Source organism: Peromyscus californicus, unplaced genomic scaffold, assembly GCF_007827085.1.
Source record: "Peromyscus californicus insignis strain IS unplaced genomic scaffold, ASM782708v3 Scaffold_3__1_contigs__length_106647218, whole genome shotgun sequence".
Taxonomy (NCBI): Eukaryota; Metazoa; Chordata; class Mammalia; order Rodentia; family Cricetidae; genus Peromyscus; species Peromyscus californicus.
The window spans coordinates 95,595,176-95,618,789 of NW_026294551.1; the positions used below are offsets into that span (position 1 = coordinate 95,595,176).

Sequence of the window (23,614 nt, forward strand, 5' to 3'; positions counted from 1 at the left end):
AAGATGGCTTCACTAGTGAACCTTCTTAAACAGTACTAATACTTTAAAATTTCATTTATTTTTATGTGTATGTGTATTTTGTCTGTATAAATGTCTGTACACCATGTATGTGCCTGGTGCCCAGAGGACCAAAGAGGGCACAAGATCCCTGAAATTGGAGTTGCAGACAGTTGTAGACGGCTCACAATTATCATGTCGGTGCTAGGAACCAAACCTGGGTCCTTAGGAAGAACAGCCAGTGCTTTTAATTGGTAAGCCATCTCTCTAACCCCCAATAATACTAATCTTAGATAAATTTGAAGGAAAGAATGAAAAGGAGCAATCCCCAAATTAACTCACAAAGCCAGTATAGTTTTAATACCAAAATCAAATGAGAATAAAAAAGCCTTAATATAGGGGCAGATTCCAGAGTTCAGGAGGCTCAGGCAAGAGAACTGCCTAAGTTTGAGGCCAGCGTGAGTCCCATGCTAGTGTGGGCTCCAGGGTAAAATCCTAGCTCAAAAATCAAAGCAGGGCTGGGGTGATGCAAAGTACTTGCTGTGTAAGCATGAGGGCCTGAGTTCAGATCCCTAACATCCACTCAAGAAGCTGAGTACTACACTAACTAGAGACGCGGGGATCCTAAAGACTTGCTGGCCAACAAATCTAGCCAATCACACTGCAGATTTGGTGACCAAGACCCTGTCTCAAAAAAATAAGGTGGACAAAGTGATCGAGGAGACATCCAAGTTGGCCTCTGTCCTACACACACACACACACACACACACACACACACACACACACACACACACACACACACACACACAGAGATTAGACTCACAATCTTGATGAATAGAGGCACAAAACCCAAATGTTTTAGTAAATCAGATCCAATAATAAATTTAAAAGAAAGCATAAAAAGCCATATAGAGAAGCCTACTATCTCATAATCCAACTTCTAAAAAAAGTGCAGGGACAGTAGGACAAACATGAAAAGAAAGAGGGGATACTGAAGGCTAAAGGGTTAAGCCTTAAAAGATAGGGAAGAAGCAAGTAGTAGAAGTTTTATGAAAAGCTTTAATTAATAAGCTTAATTTCAAAATACAACCTTAAAAGATAGTTAAAACAGAATTGGCTTGCTTGAGTAGACAACGTTGCTCCCATAAGACAAGAAACAAAAAACAAAAAACAATAGTACAAAGCATGGGATGCCTTCTGTGATGGCTAATTTTGGTTATCGATTTGACTACATCGGGAACCAACAAAAACTCTAGCAGCTGGACATACCTGTGAAGGATTTTCTTGATTAGGTCATTTGAGGCAAGAAGACCCACCCTAAATCTGGGCTACACCTTCTGGTGCCAGCCTACATAAAGGACATGGAAGAAGAAAGCTTGTGTTTTTTGCCTGTTTGCCCTCACTCTCTCTGGCAAGTTCATCCATTCTGCTGCTGAGGAATCACTTTGCTGGTATTAGAACTCACAGCAGCTGTGATAATATACACACAAGATCAAGCCAGTCAAAATTCCAGCATGGATGGGAGCGGAACTCTCAAGGTCCTACTCCTAGCTGAGGAACTACTGGCTATTGTTGGATATAAGAAAGTCCATTTTCCAGGTTGGCAACGCTCTAGTGGAAGGCCCATGTGCACAATGGCAGCAACTAATAGGACTCAATGAGTTTTTCAAAACAAAAACAAACAAAACCAAAAAGGACATGAAATTGGGAGGGGTTGAGGGAGGAGTGGAGTGGAAATAACTAAAATTCATTTTTTATAATAAAAATAGTGTATGTGAAAAATGCTAAATGAAAGAAGCCAGACACAAAAAAACTACATATCATACAATTCCATTTATATGAAGTGTCCACAAGAGGCAAATGTGTATAGTCAACAGTAAATCAGCGTTTGCTCAAATCCAAAGTGTTGGCAGATACGATGGTGGCGCACATCTTTAATCCCAGGATTCGGGAGGCAGAGGCAGGAAGATCTCTGTGAGTTCGAGACCAACCCAGTCTACAGAGAGAGTTCCAGGACAGCCAAGGCTACATAAAAAAAAACCCTACGGGGGAGGAGGGGGGGGAAGCACAGGTTACATAAACTAATAAAAATGTTTCACAATTTATAATGTCTACATGTATCTTTGCATACACTGAAAAACCACTGAATTACTGAACTAATTACATGGCATATGAACTATAGTTCATCACATTGTTATTAGTAAATAATTTAATAATTTACATATTTGTTGCAAATAAAGTAGATCAATAAAATAAAATCTTTGTGTGTGTGTATACAAAATTCTTTTATTCGTATGGTTGGTTCCAATTATGTAAGTCTATGTGTAGGTAAAAGCAATCCAATGAAAACTATTAGCAGCAATTGGAGGGGAGGTGTTGAGTGAGAAATGTCCCCTACAGCCTCTGATATATGAATACTTGGTCCCCAGTTGGCAGTACTGTTTGAAGAGATTTAAATGTGCCATGTCTGTTACTGGGAGAAGGCTTTGAAAATTTGAAGTCTTAACACCATTCCCAGTTTCCTGCTTGTGGTTTGAGATGTGAACTCTCAGCTGTTCCTGCTGTCATACCTGCCACCTGTTGCCACGATTCCCTGCCATGATTATCTCCTAGAACCTTAAGTTAATATAAGTGTGTGTCTACTTGGGGAACGCAAGTGCAAGAGATCTGTCCCGACAGATGGCTGGGACACAGGAAAACTTCCAGCTACAAATGGTACCCAACATGGGGCAAGAGTTTCCACCTAAAACCCGAGAGAACTTAATAAGAGATTCTAAAACGGAGCTAAAAACAGCTTCCTAGTTGTGTCTCAGACAAGCCATGAGCTATATAGTATGGCATTTTCACAGCACTTGGTATACGGGCTTGAATGCAGCATGGCAGATTCCCACCAAGGTACACAAAGGCGTCTCTCCAAGCCACTCAGTACGCTGCATGGTGAATTTAGCTTTCGCTAATACAGGCCAAAAAACTGGGCTACACACTGCTTTGATGGAGGCACAGACCCAATGCTTCTGAGAGTTGGTGGTACACATGGCTCCCAGAGCTGATGGTAAACGTACCATGTTAAAAAGCAGCCGGGAGGTAGTGGCGCACGCCTTTAATCCCAGCACTTGGGAGGCAGAGCCAGGCGAATCTCTGTGAGTTCGAGGCCAGCCTGGACTACCAAGTGAGTTCCAGGAAAGGCGCAAAGCTACACAGAGAAACCCAGTCTCGAAAAACCAAAAAAAAAAAAAAAAGCTGAGGTGGGCGGAGTCAACAGCCAAGGCTGCTGCTTCTGTTCTAACCACTCTGCAGTTTAAAGCAATAGATACACAATAAAACAGATTCAGATGAAATAAACCTCTAAATGGTTTACAGTATGTATAAAAATATATGTAGGCTTGAAAGAGAGAAAAAGGGGAATATAGACAGTTATATAACAAAAAGTTTTGAAAATAAAGTCTTTTAAAGAGACAGTAAAAATAATATAAAAGTTAAGCCACATAAAGATGGAAATCACACACAGAGTATGGATTATGTTGTCTTTGGGATTTTTAACTGCAGAGAGACATTTGATTGTAAAAGCTGCTGAGTTAAATCAATATATATTTTTAAAGGAATCTCGATTTCAAAATTAATATCTAAGGATACATTGCTTTAAAAAAGAGGTTCTGCTTTTGTTTTCACAGAAGATGAGAACCTATGGATTGCTTCCAGGCTAATATGGTTTGACCAAGGAAAATCCCCTGAGAGGCTCAGATGTTCCAACATCCAAAAACAGCTTCAAGGCAACTGGCTCAGAGAATACAAAATCACAGACTATTCCAGTCAGGACTTGACCATAATTCTTAATTTTCTCAGGATCCCCCATAATACAGCACCCTTTATCAGCAGGAAATAGCCTAGAAAACTACGCCCATATTCCCAAAAAAATGGATTATGAATGTTTGTCTTTGTTTAGGTTGTTGGTTACAAACTGTTATTGGTCATAGTCAATCTCTTCCTAAAAGAAGAAAGGGGGATTTGATATAGAAATATAGGATATAGATATGATAGGATAAAAGAGTAGATTATTGAATCTACTTTTAAAGAGCAACAACTTGTTTGAAATATTTTACATTGCTATGGATTTTAGTTTATTGATACAAATTTAAAGTTAATTTTGTTATACTGTATGTATATTTCTACTCTTGTTTAAAGTATTATGTTGATGAAACTCATTTAAAATTATAATGTATAATTAAATACAGATTATAATTAGTCTTCTACGATAGTCAAACTTATAGTCATGTTAGTTAAGTTTTCTAGGTATACATAGATATATTTCAATTAGAGAGGTAATCTTCAAACACTTCAAAGACCTACAAAATATAGCATTTAAAATGTTTTAAGAACTTAGACTTTTCTGGACAATGAGACATGTCTACTCCTGGCAGCACCAGATACTTCAAGGAAGATGATGGGGATTAAAAAAAAACTCATTATGGAGTATGCTTTCTTTATGGCAAAAGTTAGCCACTGGGCAAAAAAGTGCCCGTGCTTCAACTGATGGACAGTATGACATTATACTGACAGTATAAAATGGACATGCAGGACCCATAGGAAGGTGACCACTGAACTTTGCAAGACAAGCTGGTCCTTCAGATTTCTGCTTTGCAGAGGAGACTACCAGATATTCTATAGGACAGAAGAAAAAAATGACTGAAAAACTCTAGGCCTATAGGCTAAAGATGGATAGCCCAATGTTGCAGCAAAACTTTGGGTGACTGTCCAGGCAGCCAGTTGTCTCTGTCATTCTAGATTTTTGGAAGTTGCTTACAATGTTCTTCCTGCTTACTTAGGTAATATTATATCCTTCTGAGGTCTTTGATGTAGTTGAAGACTAGATAGTTGTAATTACAGTTTTCCTTGGTTATGATAAGGTAGATATGAAACCTTGGACTCACAAATATAGGATAGACAAAATATTTTCTTTAATTTGGCCAAATACAAATAGACTAGATATTATAACTGTAATTCTTGCTTGATAACTGTTTTGTTATATGTAATTTTACTATGTTAAAGTTAAAGCCTTCTTTTCTGATTAGACAGAAAAGGGAAGTGCTGTGGAATATTGTTCTGTATGCTCTGAATATATGTTGCTCTGATTGGTTGATAAATACAATGATGACTGGCCAGTAGCCAGGCAGGAAGTACAGGTGAAGTAAGCAGATGAGGAGAATTCTGGGAAGAGGAAGGCTGAGTCAGGAGTCACCAGCCAGACACAGAGGAAGCAAGATGACAAGGCATAAGTAAAAAAAGGGTACCAAGTCACATATAGATATAGAATATAGATAAGAATTATGGGCTAATTTAAATGTAAGAGCTAGTCAGTAATAAGCCTGAGCAAATGGCCAAGCAGTTATAATTAATATAAGTCTCTGTGTGTTTACTTGGGGGATGTGAGTGGGAGAGATCTGTTCCAACTGACAGCTGCCCAGGATACAGAAAAACTTCCAGCTACATATAAGCCCTTCCTTTTATAAAATGTCTTGGTCATGATACTTTATTACAGCCATAGAAAAGTAACTAACAGAGAAATTGATATCTGGGAGTGGGCTACTGCTCTCAAAGGCACAGTGCAGTTTTTTGGAATAACGTGGGAGGCTTTGAACTCTGGACTAGAACTTCATGGGATTCCTAGCAGGAGCTTGGAAGACAGTAGTACTGAGAGTTATGTGGACTGTGGAGGCCCCTATTCAACATGTCTCAGAGAGGAACAATATTAGTAACTAGGCTAGAAAATGTTCCTGTGATATTTGGGGGGGGGGGGGCGCAGAGGGGGAGATGGCTGCTTTCTACCTGTATCCTAAAGACTTGTCTGAAGCTAAATTTAGGACTAATTTCTTTGGCAGAGATTTCAAGACAGCCAATACTGATTGTGCCAAATGGTTATTAGTAACCACTGTTATGCAGGTCTAAAATGAAAAAGTACAAATGGGGCAGAAAGAGAGATATACAAAATGCAGTTTGAAGAGAAAAACAGCATCAGGAAATTTAATGTTACAGCTAAGGCTTGTGCTGAAAGAAATACAGAGATTAAGGAAAGGCCTTATTTTCAGTGCAATAAAGGGAAAGATGACCTTAAGGCAAGATCCAACACAACTGAGCTTCCAACTTATGAAAGGAAAAGGCTCCTAGAAAGAAACAACAAACAAGGGCACATATGATTCAAGGGGGACCAGGCTGGATTCCAAGCTGACAGGCAAACTTGTCATTGTTATCCACATGGTGATTACTTTACAATCATGACAGTCAGGGGTCATGGAATCTTCCTCCATGGTTTCTGAGAGCTTCTAAGGCTAGCAATGACAAGGGAGTCTCTGGATGGAGGACCTGAGGGGCCACTGTGTGAGGCTGTGGAAATGAAGCCTGAGTTGCATTGGAGACCCCAAGATGTTGGTGAATGCCAGAGCCATGGGATATTGGCCAAGGAGAGCTGTGGACCCGGGTAGGTGGCAGATTGCAGACATCAAAGCTGGAAAGGAAGAACCATTTAAGCCCTTTGACATCAGATATGGAGCTACAAGACTTGACATTTGCCCTTCTGGGTTTCAATCTTGCTTCTATCCAGTATTTTCTCACTATGATGCCTTTATTCCCCCCTTTTGGAATGATAATGTATAATCTGTAATGTTCTGTTTTGGAAGTATGTAATTTGTTTTTTGATTTTACAAGGCATTAGAGTAAAATACTATCCTGAGTCTCATAAGAGATTTTGGACTTTCAAATAGTGTTAAGTCTGTGAAAGATGGGGATTTCTGAACTTGAACTAAATTCTTTTTGCATTATGTTATATGGTAACTAGACTATAGGGGCCAGGGGTGGAATGTGGTGGTTTGAATGAGAAATGCTCCCATAGTATTGGGCATTTGAATACTTGGCCTCCAGTTGGTGGTACTGTTGAAGAAGGTTTAAGTATATGGCCTTCCTGGAGAAAGTATGTCCCTGGGGGCTGGCTTTGAGAATTTAAAGATTTGTGGATTCTCAGTTTTCTCTCTGCTTCCTGCTTGCAGTTTGAGATGTGAGGTCTCAGCTGTTTGTCACCTGCCACAATTCCCTGCCATGATGGATCCTTATCTCTCTGGAACTGTGAACTCATATAAACCCTTTATTCTATAAAATGCCTTGCTCAGGCGTTTTGTCACCATAATAGGGAAGTAACTAATACAGAGTGTGTTGTGGATAATATTGTCAACTTGACAGGACCCAGAATCACTGAAGAGGCAAGCTTTGGGGTGTATCTGTGATGGATTTTCTAAATTAGCTTCATTAAGATGCAAAGACCCGCCTTAAAGCAGGCAGCACCATTCCATGGATGAGATCCTGGAATGCATAAATAAGGAGAAAGGCAATTTAGCACCAGCAGTCACCACTCTCCTCTTCCTGACTAAAGATGCAAAGTGACCAGCTGCCTCAAGTTCCTGCCAGTATGCCCCTGGAACCGTGAGCCAAAATAAACTCTTCCTTATTTGAGTTGCTTTTGTTGGGTGTTTTGTTGCAGCATCGGGACTTCCATACTCAAGCTCACACATATTATAAATAAATATAAACAAAAGACTGTCAGGGATAGAATTATGTTTTCCTCTCTAGAAAGTCCCATGTTTTCAAATTTTATGCAATAAAAACTTTTTTTTTTTCTCTTTTTTTGGCCAGGCAATGGTGGCACATGTCTTGAATCCCAGCACTTGGGAGGCAGAGGCAGGAGGACCAGCCTGGTCTACAGAGTGAGTTCCAGGACAGCCAGGTTATAGTAAGTCAGTTACGGTAAGATATCTGAAACTGCTCTGCACTTCTGCCCCAAAGCTGCTCCTCCATTGGCTGTACACATCCACACTGCATTATACTTCACTACACTAGGGAGTTTCATTTTACAAACCACTTATTTCTGTTGCGATCCTCTAAAAGAGACCAAATTATGATTTTTTTCTGAATAGCGAATTCCATTTTATTTGCATTATTTTTAAATTTAGTTACATTTTTATGGGGTGAGTGTGTATGAGGGAATGTCTGCATATACACACGTGCCATGGCGTTCATATGGAGTCAGAGGACGACCTGCAGGGGTCAGTTCTCCCTCCACCATGTGGATCCAATGATGAACTCAGGCTATCAGGTTCAGCAGGAAGCATCTTGCTAGCTTCCTTTCTTTACACTATTTCACAGAAAAAATGAGATATTACATCAAAGTGAGAAGCATCAGATAAACATATAGTTTATCTATCAGAGATTCCCAACTGACTATCCAAATAAAGAAGATGGACTAACCATTCCTTCAACAGGCAACTTGATTCTGCTAATTCTTTAATAAGTACATTCTGTTAATCTATTCTTTTAGTTCTTTTAGAACACATTCTCAGAGTGCAATTTCTGATTTGCATAATGTAGGTTCACCTTGGAAGAACTTGTTAAAAACACCAATTCTCAAGCTACACCCCAAAATTACTGAATCAAAGCTCAGTCTGGCTCTTGGACACTGTGTGTGTGAAGTCCAGCTTTGATTTTAAACCACTGGTTCCAGCTCATTGTGGCTGGGACCTGGATCTACATAAAAACCTTTACTCTAGGAATAGAAAGAAGACTCCTAGGCAATATCAAGCTCCACCTTTCTGCACACATTCTTTAAAAAAAAAAAGTGAAGTATCTGAAAAGTCTCGTCATTACCAAAAGGGCCTACTCTTAACCCTCTAAGAAAATTTTTTTACTGTATCTACTTACTTCAGTATCTTTTCAGGTGTGTGAGAAAAAACAAAAATGATTTCCAGGGTGACACAATAGTAAATTTTTTTTATTAGCCTTAGAATCAGAAAGACTCTTGGACCACTTGATCAAGTTTGCTGGTTAGCTTTTACTGTCAACCTGACACAACCTAGAGTCACCTGGAAGAGGAATCCAATTAAGGAGTTGCCCAGATCATACTGGCCTATGACCTCTGTCTATGAGAGAGTGCTGACTGGTGACTGACATGGGAGGGCACAGCTCATGGAGGCAGCACCATCTCTAGACAGGAAACTCTGGGCTGTATAAGAAAGCGAGCTGAACATAAGCCAGAGCGGAAGCTGGTAAACAGTGTTCATCCATGGTTTCTGCTTTATTTTTGCTTGAGTTCCAACCTGACTTCCCAAGGAAGGACTGTGACCTGAGTCCAAGCTGAAATTCTCCTCCCCACTAAACTGCTTTTGGTCACCAAAGCAAAGCAACAGAAAGCAAACTAGAACACCAAGCAACACAAAACACTTCCCACTCTCTTCTGCAACATTCTGCACAAAGCAACATCTCTCAGCACCTATCACAGGAAAAAAATAATCTGAGTGTCCGTGTGATTTCTAATCCCATTGAAGTTCATCTTTTTTGCTTTCCTTCTACATGCAGGCCAACTATTTGGGTTATTTTCTGTAGCAAAAGTAACACAAGCAAGGCGGGAGGCGGGCAGTAGTGGCACAGGTCTTTAATCCTAGCACTTGGAGGCAGAGGCAGAGGCAGGTGGATTTCTGTGAGTTTGAGGCTAGCCTGGCCTGCTTAGTTCCAGGACAACCAGTGCTACACAGAGAAACCCTGTCTTGAAAAATTAAAAAAAAGCCAGGCGGTGGTGGCGCACACCTTTAATCCCAGCACTCGGGAGGCAGAGGCAGGCGGATCTCTGTGAGTTCGAGGCCAGCCTGGTCTACAAAGTGAGTTCCAGGAAAGGCGCAAAACTACAGAGAAACCCTGTCTCGAAAAACCAAAAAAAAAAAAAAAAAAGAAAAATAAAAAAAAAAAGGGGGGGGGGGGACACCTGGAGAGATGGCTCAAAGGTTAAGAACACTGGCTGTTCTTCCAGAGGACCAGGTTCAATTCCCAATATCCACATGGTGGCTTTTAACTGTCCGTGTAACTCCAGCTCCAGGGGATCCAATACCCTTAAACAGACATACATGCATGCAGAACACTAGTGCATAAAAAGAAAGTTTTAAAAAGTGACACAAGCTCCCTAAAAGATACCAGGCTTTGCTACAGTGAAATGGAGAAATGGTTTTAGTTTGCTCCAGATTTTGACTGTGCCTGTCTTGTTCTCATTGCCAGTTTGTTTTAAAACTGCTCACATTTTTCCTATCATAACTGTTTCTTGCTGGTAGCACATGCCTACGCCAGCCCTGAGCAGGCTGAGGCAGGAAGTCCCTGAGTCTCAGGTTAGCCAGCTTAGGTTACAGATTGGTATCATCTCAAAATTGAACAAACAAACAAACAAAAACACACAGCATTTTCTTAGTCACACAATTATTAAACAGAGGGAGAAATAAGCCACAATCATCAAGAATGCTTAAGAATTAGAAGAAAAATTTCAAGATTATATCTGTGTTTATCTGTGTGTTTATGGGTGCCAGCAGAGGCCAGAAGAGGATGCCAGATCCCCAGGAGCTGGAGCTATAGGTGGTTGTGAGCTGCCTAAAATCAGTGCTGAGATCTGAACCTGAGTTCTTTGGAAGAGTGTCAAGTGCTCTTAACTGCTGAGCCATCTCTCCAGCAAAGAATTATATTACTTTTAAGATAATAAATGAAAGAAGAGAATTTCTGTTAAAATATAATTTGTACAACTGACCCATGGTTCAGACTGCATAGCTCATGATTAAGAGGGCTTAAAGCCAGGCTAAGTAGAATACAAGAGGGTTCTGCAACTTATTGACTGAGATGTGAATTTATTCACTGTCTTAACCTGTTCTATGGAATTTAAATGCCCTTACTGTACACACACACTTTAGATTTATTTATTTTATACCCTTACTGTTCCTATTACACACACACACACACACACACACACACACACACACACACACACACACACACTCTCACTCACTTTAGATTTATTTAAGTGTATAAATGTTGGCCTGCACGTATATATATACACCATGTGCATGCCCAGTACCCACAGAGGTCAGGTCAAAAGAGGGAGTTGGGTTGGTCCCTGAAGTGGAGGCACGGGTGTTTGTAAACCACCACACAGGTACTGGGGATTGAGCCTGGGTCCTCTACAAAAACAGCAGGTGCGCTTAAACACTGAGCCATTGCTCTATCCTCACTACATATGTTTTAATGAGAAATAAAAGAAGTAAATAGTTTGGTTTTTCTTAAAATCAGAGTAAATTGATACTTTCCGGAAACACAGAGACAGCTACATCAATTCAAAAGACCAAAGTCCAAAACCAGAATACAGCCGGAAAGTTGACAATGATTTCAAGTCAGTCTGGAAGGGAGAAGCCCTACGTTTCCACAGAAAGGCAGACAATGACAGAGGAGGAGACAGCTTCAGGTCCCCATGCTTGTACAAGGAACTAAATCATGTCAACATGACTTAAACTGTCCAAGGAGGAGACAGAAGAAACTTCTAATCTTTCTTTGATCGGGTTTATATAACACTAATAAAGAAAACCTGAAAAGCACAAAAAGAATCACAAGTCAATCTTACTGATAAACAAGAAACAAAAATCCAGCTGGGCGGTCGTGGCGCACGTCTTTAATCCCAGCACCCAGGAGGCAGAGCCAGGCGGATCTCTGTGAGTCCAAAGCCAGCCTGGTCTACAGAGTGAGATCCAGAACAGGCACCAAAAACTATACAGAGAAACCCTTCTCAGAAAGAAACAAAAATCCTACAAGAAGGGGCTGGAAAGAGGTCTCAGTGGCTAAGAGTACTGGCTGCTCTTCTAGAGGACCCGTGTTCAATTCCTAGCACCCACATCAGGCAGCACATAGGAAATCTCACATTGTCTTCTAGTTTCCCCAGATACCTGCACTAACATGCACATAGCCACACACACATACATACATGCAATTAAAAATAATAAAATCCACTTGGGAGGCAGAAGCAGGAGGATCTCTGTGAGTTCGAGGCCAGCCTGGTCTACAGAGTGAGTTCCAGGACAGTCAGGACTACAAAGAAATCCTGTCTTGAAAAACCAAACCAACCAAACAAACAAAATCTTTAAAAAAGAAAATCCTAAAGAAACACAGAATTCAGGAATTACATTAAGTTCTAATTTTTACAATTACAAGTGCGATTCAATTTAATATGAAGAAATCTGATAAAGCAAAGATCTTTCAGTAGTTACTACAGGTGTAAGAAATGAGTATAATAAAACCTAACATTTAACACAGGAGACTGTGCCCTAATTTTAAAATACATGGTTGCCTCTGGCTGCAAATTAAAGTTCACATTCTACTTAAAACACTAGACAAACTTCCATTCAAGTTAGAAACAAAACACAGATGCCCAAGGGTATAAACATCAATAAAAATATCAACAAGGAGAAGACAAAAATATCAATAATGCAAAAGACGTCTACTTGGAAACACCAAAAGAATCAGCTAAAGAAGTACTAAGATGAGAAGAAGTTCATAAAGCAGCCAGACTCTAATGACATCTACACATTAATACCTGCATTAAAATAGTCAATTAAATAATGAAATCGAACTTGCCCCCCCCAATAGCAAGAAAACCCATAATATATTAAAAAACAACAAAAATTAATCTGGTTTTTTTTGTTGTTGTTGTTGTTGTTGGTGGTGGTGGGTTTTTTTTTGGGGGGGGGGGGTGTGCTCGTATAGAGTGCACATATGGAAACCAGAGGGCAACCTTGAGCGTCACTCCTAAGAAGCTGTCTACTTCACTTTTCTGAGATGGTATTTCATTGGTCTCATGCTCATCAATCAGACTAGGCTGGCTGGTACCAAGCCCTAGAGATCTGGTTATCTCTCCAGCCAAGCCTGGGTGCCAGGGATCAAACTCATGTCCTCATGCTTGTTCAGAAAGCATATTACTAACCAACCTATCTCTCCAGATGAAAAAGGTTCTCATGTTTACTTAAAATAGTTGTCCTTATCCCCGTCTGCTATGAAAATCATTTGAGGAAAATAAACTATAACTGTGTCCAGGACATGCCCTAGAGATTCTAACCTAATTGGCCAGCAATGAGGTTCAGACAACAGTGTCCGTAAAACTCTCCAAGCAATTCTAATGTGTGGCCAGGGCTGGGAACCATAAGTTCACCATCACCCTCATGAACAAAAGTTGAATGAACAGCTAGGATGACTTTCTGGTACAGATACAGGCAGAGACCAATAACTAATGCAAAACACCTAACAATAGAGGGAAGATGGACTACTAAAATCTAAATAGATTGCACTGTGACTACTATCAGTTGAAAAAAACAACACTGGATTGCTCTTTGGTTAAAATTAACTTCTTTGGTGAGTCTTTGTTTATTGGGAGGCAGGACTTCTTGGAGCATGGTGCTAGGGTGGGGGGTGCCCAGGGCCTCATGCTTACTAAACAAGTGCTATGCCACAACCAAAAACGAGGTCAAGATTCAAGAAATAAGAAGGAAACATAAGAGAATACATTTCTTTTACCTTTTTTAGGGGGAAGAAGGCAACAACAGATCTTACTTATATTGTCTATGTTGGTCTCCAACTCTGGAACTCAAGCCACCCCCTTACCTCTGCCTCCCAAGTTGTTAGGACTACAAGTGTCACCACATCTAACACACAAGAATATTTATAGTTTGGAATAGGGAAAGCACTTTTGAAGATGGTATACAATCTTAAAGGCAAAGAAGGGAAAAAATGAATGTTTCCATACAAACATGAAAACATATACCTGACAAATATGTGACAGGCATACTGTAAACTGTAAAGAGAGGGAAAGAGGTCTACTGAAAGCCTTCAACTTTGAATCTTTAAAGATAATAAGCTATAGTTTAGTGGTAGGACACTTGCCTAACAAATGTGAATATCTGGGTTGGGTCCCTAGCACTGGGCAGGCAAGCAGACAGGCACCCATGTGTGCGCGCGCGCACACACACACACATGTAAAATAATCTGAGAAAGACAATTATTTACAAATTTATGGAAACATCCTAGTAAAAACAATTTGTTTAGAATTACAAGTGTAAGGATAATAATATCTAATAACATCTAATGTTGGTGAAGATTTAGACAGGTTCATTCAACATAAGCAAGAGTGGAATTTGCACAATATTTTTCAAAATATTTGGTAATATCTATATTCTTTTTGAAGTTTTGTTTTTGTTCTAAAGAAGGTCTTACTGTGTAGTCCTGGCAAGCCTAAAAATTGCTGTTTATCTCAGGGTGGTCTCAAACTTGGCAATAATCCTCCTTGCCTTGTGAATGCTAGAATTAGAGAGTACAACATAACACTCAGGCTCTATCTGTTTATTTTAAATGTCAGTATTCTTTCGTTAGAATTCCCCCACCAGGGCTAGAGAGATGGCTGAACAATGTAAGAGCACTTGCCGCTCTTCCACAGAACTCCAGTTCAGTCTCCATCACTCACAACAGGTCCCACACACAGCCTCTAACTCAAGCTCTGGGGATCTGATACCCTCTTATTGCCTCTGCAGACACACCATAGCACATACACACGGAGGCAAAGATATACATAAACTTAAAAAAAATTAACTACATTTCCAAAACTTTATCTAGCACTTATTCACTTGCACAAAAACATAAATGTACAAAATATAAACTATGGCAACAGTGGAACACTGAAACAATCTAAGTATCTAGTCCATAGAGAACGTATCCTACCAAACCAGATACTACTACAGTCCTATGAAGAATGAAAAACAAGGAATCATATCCAACTTAGGGTGTTAAGTTACTGAGTAGAGTTGTCTAGATCTTTTGTAATGTGTAATGCCACCGAATCTCGTGTTTAATGAAATGTGGGCTTGCATTTTAAATTTTTCTGTAAACAGAAGCTAGAAGGATGCCTGTAATTAAGAGCATTTGCTGAGGCTGGACAGTGGTGGCGCAGGCCTTTAATCCTAGCACTTGGGAGGCAGAAGCAGGAAGATCGCTATGAGTTCGAGACCAGCCTGGTCTACAGAGAGAGTTCCAGGATAGCCAGGACTGTTTCACAGAGAAACCCTGTCCTGAAAAACCAAAAGAGCACTTGCTCTTCTTGCAGAGGATCTAGGATTGATTCCCAGAACCCACATAGCAGCTGTAACTGCAGTTGTGGGAGGTCTCCATAGGCACTGTCCACATGTAGTACAGACATCCACACAGGCAAACATCCACACATAAATAAATTTTTAAGACACTTTTTTGTAAGTACTAGTTGTAAAGAAACCTCTTAGGTAGGCACGATGGCAATCACTGCAACCACAGCACTCAGGCAGCACATGCAGAGGACGGTCATGTCTGAGGCCAGCCTGTTCCATACGGCCAGTTCTATGCCAGCTAGGGTTACAAAATGAGACCCTCTCCCAAAAACCAAGTGGGGTCCTTAATAATCTTTACAATTTTTCAATAATCTGGAGCCAAACAGTTTAACAACTGTTGCATTATGTTAGTTTTACATTTTAAACAATCCAAACATAATCCCAATTCTTAAAAACAAAACAAAACAAAAACCAACAACAACAAAAAACTGGGTAGTTTTTAAACGGGTAGTTTGGAATATGATTTGGAAGGGTCCAACAACTGATCTACCCAGAGGCAGGAAGCTCATTAAAAGTCTCCTTGCACTCTAACAGTAAAAAGGGTGTAGATGCACCATACACCCTTCTGCCAAGGACAACTACAATTAAGTTTACCTTCTCCCTCTACTAATTTTTTGAAAAAAGATAAGTGCAATTTTAATATTGGAAATGACTTCACTTTTCTTGGGTTAAAAAACAAAATATAACATCATCTTACCTATGGTAGCCTCAAGACTTTACACCAGTCTGCCCATGTTCTCCTCAACTCTCCAGGAAATTGTATTCTCATTTCTCCTTTTCCCTTTAGGACTAATCAAATTCACACAACAGCCCTGCACAAAAACAGGTGCACCCAGTGGCTGCCATTCAAAAGTCTGGGGTCACAGAGCCTCTAAAAGGTTTGGTACTTCAATGCAATCAGCCCGGGTGTCTCTGTACCCTTCTCTCATCAGTCTCCATGGTTTTTTAGCTGTGCCACATCTAGCTTTCGTCACATCCTTCCCTCTTCTCCAAGTGCAGATCCTGTTATACACAGCAGCCGCAGGCTGATGGCTGCAAACTGCAGCCCAGGCCTTTCTCTAGAACAGAGATGGAGACCATGCAGAATGACCTTGGAACTATGCAGAGAATTCTGAAAGCCCAGAATGTTGGGCAACATACCTTCAGTATGCCAGTCAGTGAGTCAACCTCTCTAACAAGCTCCCAGGTAATGCTGGTACTGCTGGTGTGAGGACTCCCCACTTTGAGAACCACTGCTCTAACATTTTCACTGGGATAAAAGGGTCTACAATCCCCTGGCTCTACTCAGTCCCTCTCCACTGTCACAGCAGCAAGAGCTGACCATCTCAAAACACAGCTTCTTTATGAGTAAAATGGAGACCGTGACAGTAAACACATTTCCCAAGTGATGGAAAGAAAAGGGTAGACAGGAGGATGTACTTCATTAGCTGAGTAAATAAGCATCCTTTACCAGATCCTCTGATGCATTAAAAAGTTGGTTCTCCCAGCACTCGGGAGGCAGAGCCAGGCGGATCTCTGTGAGTTCGAGGCCAGCCTGGTCTCCAAAGCGAGTTCCAGGAAAGGCGCAAAAAATTACACAGAGAAACCCTGTCTCGAGAAAAAAAAAAAAAAAAAAAAAAAAAAAGTTGGTTCTCGCCGGGCGGTGGTGGCGCACGCCTTTAATCCCAGCACTCGGGAGGCAGAGGCAGGTGAATCTCTGTGAGTTCGAGGCCAGCCTGGTCTACAAAGTGAGTTCCAGGAAAGGCGCAAAACTACACAGAGAAACGCTGTCTCGAAAAATCAAAAAAAAAAAAAAAAAGTTGGTTCTCAGCAGAAAGTGCCCTTCAACTGTGTAGTCTTGATTTTATATATTTTCCACAGAGGTTAAAAACTGGCAATCAGTGGCACACATATGTAATCTCAGCACTTAGGAGGCTGCAGCAGGGGGTCCACAAGTTGAGAACAGCTTAGGCTGCATGGGAGTTCAAGGCTAGCCTCAGTCTACACAACAAAATATGATCTCAAAAAAAATTTTTTTTTCATTTTAAATATAGGAAGTAGAGATTTTTTTTATCTGAAAGGGACTCCCCAACTCTACCCCCCCAAAATCTGTCTCTTTCATGTGACATGTGCAACTCTTAACAGAAGGGATAAAAAGGAGCCAAAGAGTCCCATGTTGCCATGTTACTTGAGAGGAAATGCCCACCATCAGTCAAGAAGCAGTCAAGTACTTCAGCTCACTTACCTTGGTCATGCCTCCTGCCTGCGCCGTATTCAGTCCAGCATGGCTAGCCATCTGTGGGGAAACCTGTGTCAAGGTCTCAGCCAGCACACTGCTTGTGGCCCCTTGCATGGTTGGAGCAGGGTAGGGCATTCCAGCTCCCCTTCCTCTTCCAGCAGCTCCAAGAGATCCATTCATGACTTGAGCCTGCCCTTGTTGAGCCTGATTCATTAAGCTATGGCCAGAGTTACTATTGAGAAGGCCTGGGTGGGTCTGGTTGAAGTTAGCATTCATGCAGATCCCAGGGCCAGTCTGTGATGTGGCAGGGCTACTGGTCACCAGCCCCACTTGCTTTTGTGCTTGAGGATTCAGTGCTTGGGAGGCAGGCGGGGTGGGCCCAGAGGTGCTGGCTGCCTGTTTGGGCAGGCTAGGGGTTGATGAGTCTCCTTGGTTCAGAGGGCTCTTGCCCATGGCACCCAGGCTGGCCATGTTTGTACTGTTGGGCTGCCCTTGAGCCTGGCCACCAAGGCCCTGTTGCACAGGGCTGCTGGCACTCACATTTCCTATCCCTGGGTTGATGCTAGAGCCGCTGCCTCCTCTAAGAAGCTCCGACAGTTGTTTATGTTTGGATGCAGCATCTGGAACAAGGCTCCCACTGTTTAAAAGGCTTAATTCTCCATTAGGGATCAGCTCATCAGGAAGATCATTTTCCAAGTCAAACAATGATCCAAAATCTAGAAATTAAGCAGAAATGGAAATGAGAATCTAAGAAAACCTAACAGCTCTCTAGCCGTCATGTTCCTATGATCTTAAATCGAATAGAGCACTTCACACAGACTACTAACACATCTTAAAACATCTTAAAACAGATCTGAAAAATCTTAAAATCTTAAAACATCTTAAAACAGATCTGAAACATCATTTGGAGAGATTAAAAAAAAAGGAAAAACATTTTTTAAATTCAGAAAAAGGAAACATTAAACAATAATGAGAATGGGCCATCTCTTATTTTAAAATCATATCCAAAAACAGTAATTAAACAATATGGTATGAAGAAAAACTCAGATATACAAATTAAAAAATAACAAATCTTTAAAAATTCAGTAAATTAAAATGTTAAGATGCTTTTAAGAATGTAAGCATGAAGCCAGGTATGGTGATACATACATGTAATAATAGCACTTGGAAGTGGAGATGGGAGAATCAAAAGTTCAAAGCCAATATTGGTAATTCTAAAGATATGGAGTTCAAAGCCATCTTAAGTTACATGAAGTCATTGTATCAAAAAATAATGCCGGGCGGTGGTGGCGCACGCCTTTAATCCCAGCACTCGGGAGGCAGAGCCAGGCGGATCTCTGTGAGTTCGAGGCCAGCCTGGGCTACCGAGTGAGTTCCAGGAAAAGGCTCAAAGCTACACAGAGAAACCCTGTCTCGAAAAACCAAAAAAAAAAAAAAAAAAAAAAAAAGAGTAAAAAAAATAAAAAGTAAGCTGAAGCCGGGTGGTGGTGGCACACACCTTTAACCCCAGCACTTGGGAAGCAGAAACAGGCAGATCTCTGAGTTTGAGGCCAGCCTGGTCTAGAGTTAGTTCCAGGACAGCCAAGGCTACAAGAAAAACCCTGCCTCAAAAATTAAGTAAGTGAATGAATGAATGAATAAAATAGATAAAAAGTAGACATGCAAAAAGTAATTAGATATGAGTTCTATGAATAGCAATTTAGGAGAAATTAAACTCAACCTAAGTAATTGCATATCTGAAAGTTAAATTATTTTTTAAATACACTAGAAAATGTCATTTGTGGTTTTTGAAAGGGTTGAAGAAACATGCACAAAAATAGAGAAATTAAAAAGTGGTTAAAACATAGTCAAACTTAAAGATCCTTGCACTACATGAGAAGGATGATCACACAGGAAAATGAGGAATACAGTAACTTCTGGTATAAATGGGCAAGGCATGTAAACAGGCAACCATCCCAAGAGATAAAACAGATCAGTCTTCTTGGTCAGTAAACTAAAACACAAGCAATTTCCTTTTTCTGGCTTCTTTCAAAGCAACCCTCCTCTGCAGCGTAATCTTATCACCTCTCTTCCTTCACTCTCCAACCTCCAGTGTGCTCTTCAGTTAGCAGCCTATCTATGCATGTGTGAATAAAGAATGAAGTGTGCAAACTATGTCCACCACAATGTTATTTGTAACACTAACACCCAAAGGCAGTTCAACCTAATGAGATTCAACAGATGAGACTCCCTGCACCAGAACCCCAACTCTGCACCAGCGCTCTGTGCCAGCTGTACAACTCTGGGTATCTTAGTCTGTCTATACTTCATACTTTCCTTATCTAGAAAACAGGGCAATAATGACCCCTACACTAGTAGGGGGTGTTCTGGGTACTAGATGAATTAATGAATGGAAGTCACTAAGGACTGGGCATAATATTTATATAATTTAACAAGAATTAGCTATTATATGCAGCTGGTGGCCTTTAATCCCAGCACTTGGGAGGCAGATCTCTTGAGTTCCAGGACAGTCAGAGCTACAGAGAGAAACCCTGTCTCAAAATAAAACATTAACTATCACTATTACAAAGCTTAATAAACATCCATACATTACAAAACTGTTTTAAGTAATTGATTACTATAGAAATATAAGAATATATATGTACTTATGGAAAAGCATGAAACTGAAAAAACTTATACAAATGGCACATGAGATTAGAACAATGACTGGAATATAACTGGTCAAAAATAAAGTTAGTCATGCTGGTAAAACAGTGAGGTAGTGAAATGCAATGTTGACTTTGGGAGGTTTTCTTTCTTTAATAACTGCCATCTGCCATCCCTTCAGAAATTTAAGAACTTTTCTTTAAGATAGCAGACCATACCATACTACCATCTACCATACTAGGTAGAATAGCTACCTAATCCTCTCCTACCACCACCGCCTTTCACTGTAGACAAACCCATGTAGCTCTGAAGTGGCGGCCTGGGAGTGCCCTTTGAGGAAGGGTAGCATCTTCCCTGGCCATAGGAGGGAAACTGGCCACATTCTGGTGCAGGAGACACAATCCCACCCAGGGAAGCTGAATATCTTGTTAGCCAAGATCATCTGTTTAAAGGTTTTCCTTCCCATTAGCCAGGGTTGCTCAGAAAGAAGTCCCCCTTTCCATCACCAGATTTTTCCAAGAGTATATGGAAACCATCTTGCAACCAGGAAAAAAAAGTCATCACCATCCATCCACACTGGATGGGCATAGGGGAAAAAAAAAATGGGGGGGGGCAGCATCTAAGTTGGTAGAAACTTAATTGATAGAGCTGGAGAGATGGCACAGTAGTTAAGACCACATATTGGTCTTCCAGAGGACCCTAAGTTTAGATGCCAGAATCCATGTCAGACAGTTCACAAGAGCCTGTAACTCCAGCTCCAAGGGGATCTAATGCCTTCAGCCTCCACAGGAGCACCCTCACACACATGTACCCACCCACTAACATCCACACATAATTAAGAAAGAAGTATTTAACAACTGAATTGGTGAAGTCTGAACTGTTAAATCATCCAGCCCTGGAATCTTCCTACCTTCAAGAGTCTTGTTTTATGAGAAAATATACTTTGTAGAGTTAAAACCATTTACCTTGACTTTTAATTCAGCTGTTTTAGCTGGCATCTCAGGGTACACACTATTTTCTAGCCATTAACACAAGTTAGAGCTGCCATGTGTATCAGTAATCCTTCCGAATTCTCTCTTGGCTGGAAACCAAGCTCCAGCTCCACTCAGATACTCAACAGTACTACACAGACTTCCATTAGGCTATCTCTGCAGAACTGCCAAGTCCCTCTTTGACCCCTAACATTCTCTGAACTTACTAGCCTAGCACGCCAATTCCAACACATTGCTGTAGCTTCACACCTGACTATACTAAATGAGGTACACACACACAGGCACATGGGTTTTGCAGTACCTGTATGAACAGAAAATTTCCCTTTCACCTAAGAACATCCTTTTATACATAATCACAGTACACTTTTCAAATTCAGGAAGTATAACAGAGTTACATTAATACACTGGCCCTATTCAAACTTCATGGTTGTCCCAATAATGTCTTTTTTTTTTTTTTTTTTTTTTTGGTTTTTCGAGACAGGGTTTCTCTGTGTAGCTTTGCGCCTTTCCTGGAACTCACTCGGTAGCCCAGGCTGGCCTCGAACTCACAGAGATCCGCCTGGCTCTGCCTCCCGAGTGCTGGGATTAAAGGCGTGCGCCACCACCGCCCGGCTTCCCAATAATGTCTTTGAACATGTCCCTTTCCCTTATGAAAACCCAACTTAAAAACCCAGTACATTTACTCCTCATGTCCCTGTCATTTTGTTTAATCTACAAAGGGTCCTTAGCCACTAGTTTCCATGACATTTCTAAAGATTTTTTTGTAGAAGGTCCTTCATATGGGGTGCCTAAGAGGGTCACTGGATTGTCAATTTGAAGGAAAAAATCTGATCCTTGAAGAGCAGACAACTTAGAGGGTTCTCCTGTTTCCCAATGGGTCCATCCATAGTTCTTAGCTACAAAATTATCTGAAACTTGGCGATTCACTAAGGTTTCCAGGTACAAATCATACAAAATACAGTTTAAGTGTTGGGAAAATAGTTCAGTAATAGAATGCTTTATCTACCATGTGTGAAGTCCTGAATTTGATCTCCACCACAGGAAAGGGGAGAAAAGTTCAAAATAAGCCCTCTCTCTGCCATAGCAATATTTTATATGCTGCCTTCCAGACTGCTTCCCCACCCCATCCTGGCTCACACACATATTCATTCATTCATTCATTCATTCATTCATTCATTCATTCATTCATATTCTCTCTCTCTCTCTCTCTCTCTCTCACACACACACACACACACACACACACACACACACTCACTCACACACACTTTCTTTTAGTACTTTAAAAAAAAAGGGGGAGTCATTTTTAATTAGGTGTACATGGCAGGGAGTGAGGGGTGCACACTGATGCAGTGCCTGAAGGGACCAGAGCAGAGCTGGAGTAACAGGCAGTTACAAGCTACTCGAAATGGGTTTTTGGAACTAAATTCCTCTGTAAGAGCAGTACCCATCTTAACTGAGCTATCTCTCCATCCAATTGTTTTACAGAAGGTCCTTCCTATGGGATGCCTCTTCAGGGCACTGGATTGTTAATTTCAAGGGAATCTAATCCTGGAAGGACAGACAGCCCAGAAGCTTCTCCTGAGTAGTCAGCATTTCTTAAATCTCCTGTTTTCAGTGGAGTTTTCCTCAATCCTTGAGCGAGAACAGGGAACTTCATCCAAACCAGTGAGTCAAGTGTGACAAAATCTGGTTTTATTCTATCTGCCTGGGGTGGGATGAGGAGACAATGTCAGACACTGGACTGGCAAACACAACTGAAGAATTTTCCTATGGACTCTTTTAAGTATTTCCAGCACTCTTCCCTGAAGGAGGCAGAGCCCAAGAAAGGGGGGCAGTACAAAAGAAATGTTTAGGGTAATTCACAGGGCCATGTCAGGACCCCTACTTGCTAGAGACAAATGGAAAAGCTGAACCCAGGAATTCAGATTCCCACTTAACACCTGGCCACGTGTCCTTGGAGCAAACTACTTTCCTTCATCCTAAAATCCTCACCTGCAAGTAAGATCATCACATGGGAGAGTTCTATGATGATGAAAGTTGGACTAGAACATCCTGTACCACAGACGGGTTAACTTCATAGTATCCTGCAGACAACTAGGGATCTTAAAGGTGTCACACACCTTTAGTAAACTACACTCAGGAGGCAGAGGCAGAGGAAGATGGATCTCTGTGAGTTCCAGGACAGCCAGGGATATATACTAAAGCCCTGTCTAAAGAGTAAACAAACAAATACTTAAGCACAAATTCACTCAAACCATTTCTTACCTTTAATATTTGTCCACTACTCCACCACTCTACAATCAGACCAGTTTTCATTTACATAGTATTCTACTTCTTATCAAATGCACAAGCACTTTTATAATTGTCAACAGGATGTTTTCCCTGACAATTACTTTGGTTTCCCTTTTCACTAGCTTGTTACCTTTTGTCTTTCTTAATCACTTTTCTCATCCATCCAAACACACTTAACAACTGTTTGGGTGCAGCGGCTAGAGTTGACCAATTGTTATATCCTCATCTACCAGTTCAAATGCATGAAATCAGTACAACCAAATGTCCTAGGTGTGATTCTGTATTTTTGTTTTGTGTTTAGTTTTTGCTGTTTGGTTTTTGAGACAGCTTCTCACTGTGTACTTGGCTCACCTGGAACTCACAAAGTAGATCTGTAGACCAGGCTAATCTGAACTCACCGAGATCTGCCTGCCTCAGCCTCCCATATGCTGGGACTAAAGGCAAGAGAC

The 23,614-nt window shown here is 40.8% G+C and overlaps 1 protein-coding gene across 1 annotated transcript in view; it reads right to left on the reverse strand.

Moving 5' to 3' along the window:
• Crebbp (CREB binding protein) overlaps window positions 1–23,614 on the reverse strand; it is a 141,728-nt gene that overhangs the window by 96,183 nt on the left and 21,931 nt on the right. Inside the window, 1 exon segment of the mRNA XM_052759244.1 lies at window positions 17,242–17,951. Within this exon segment, the coding sequence (XP_052615204.1) occupies window positions 17,242–17,951 (710 nt within the window).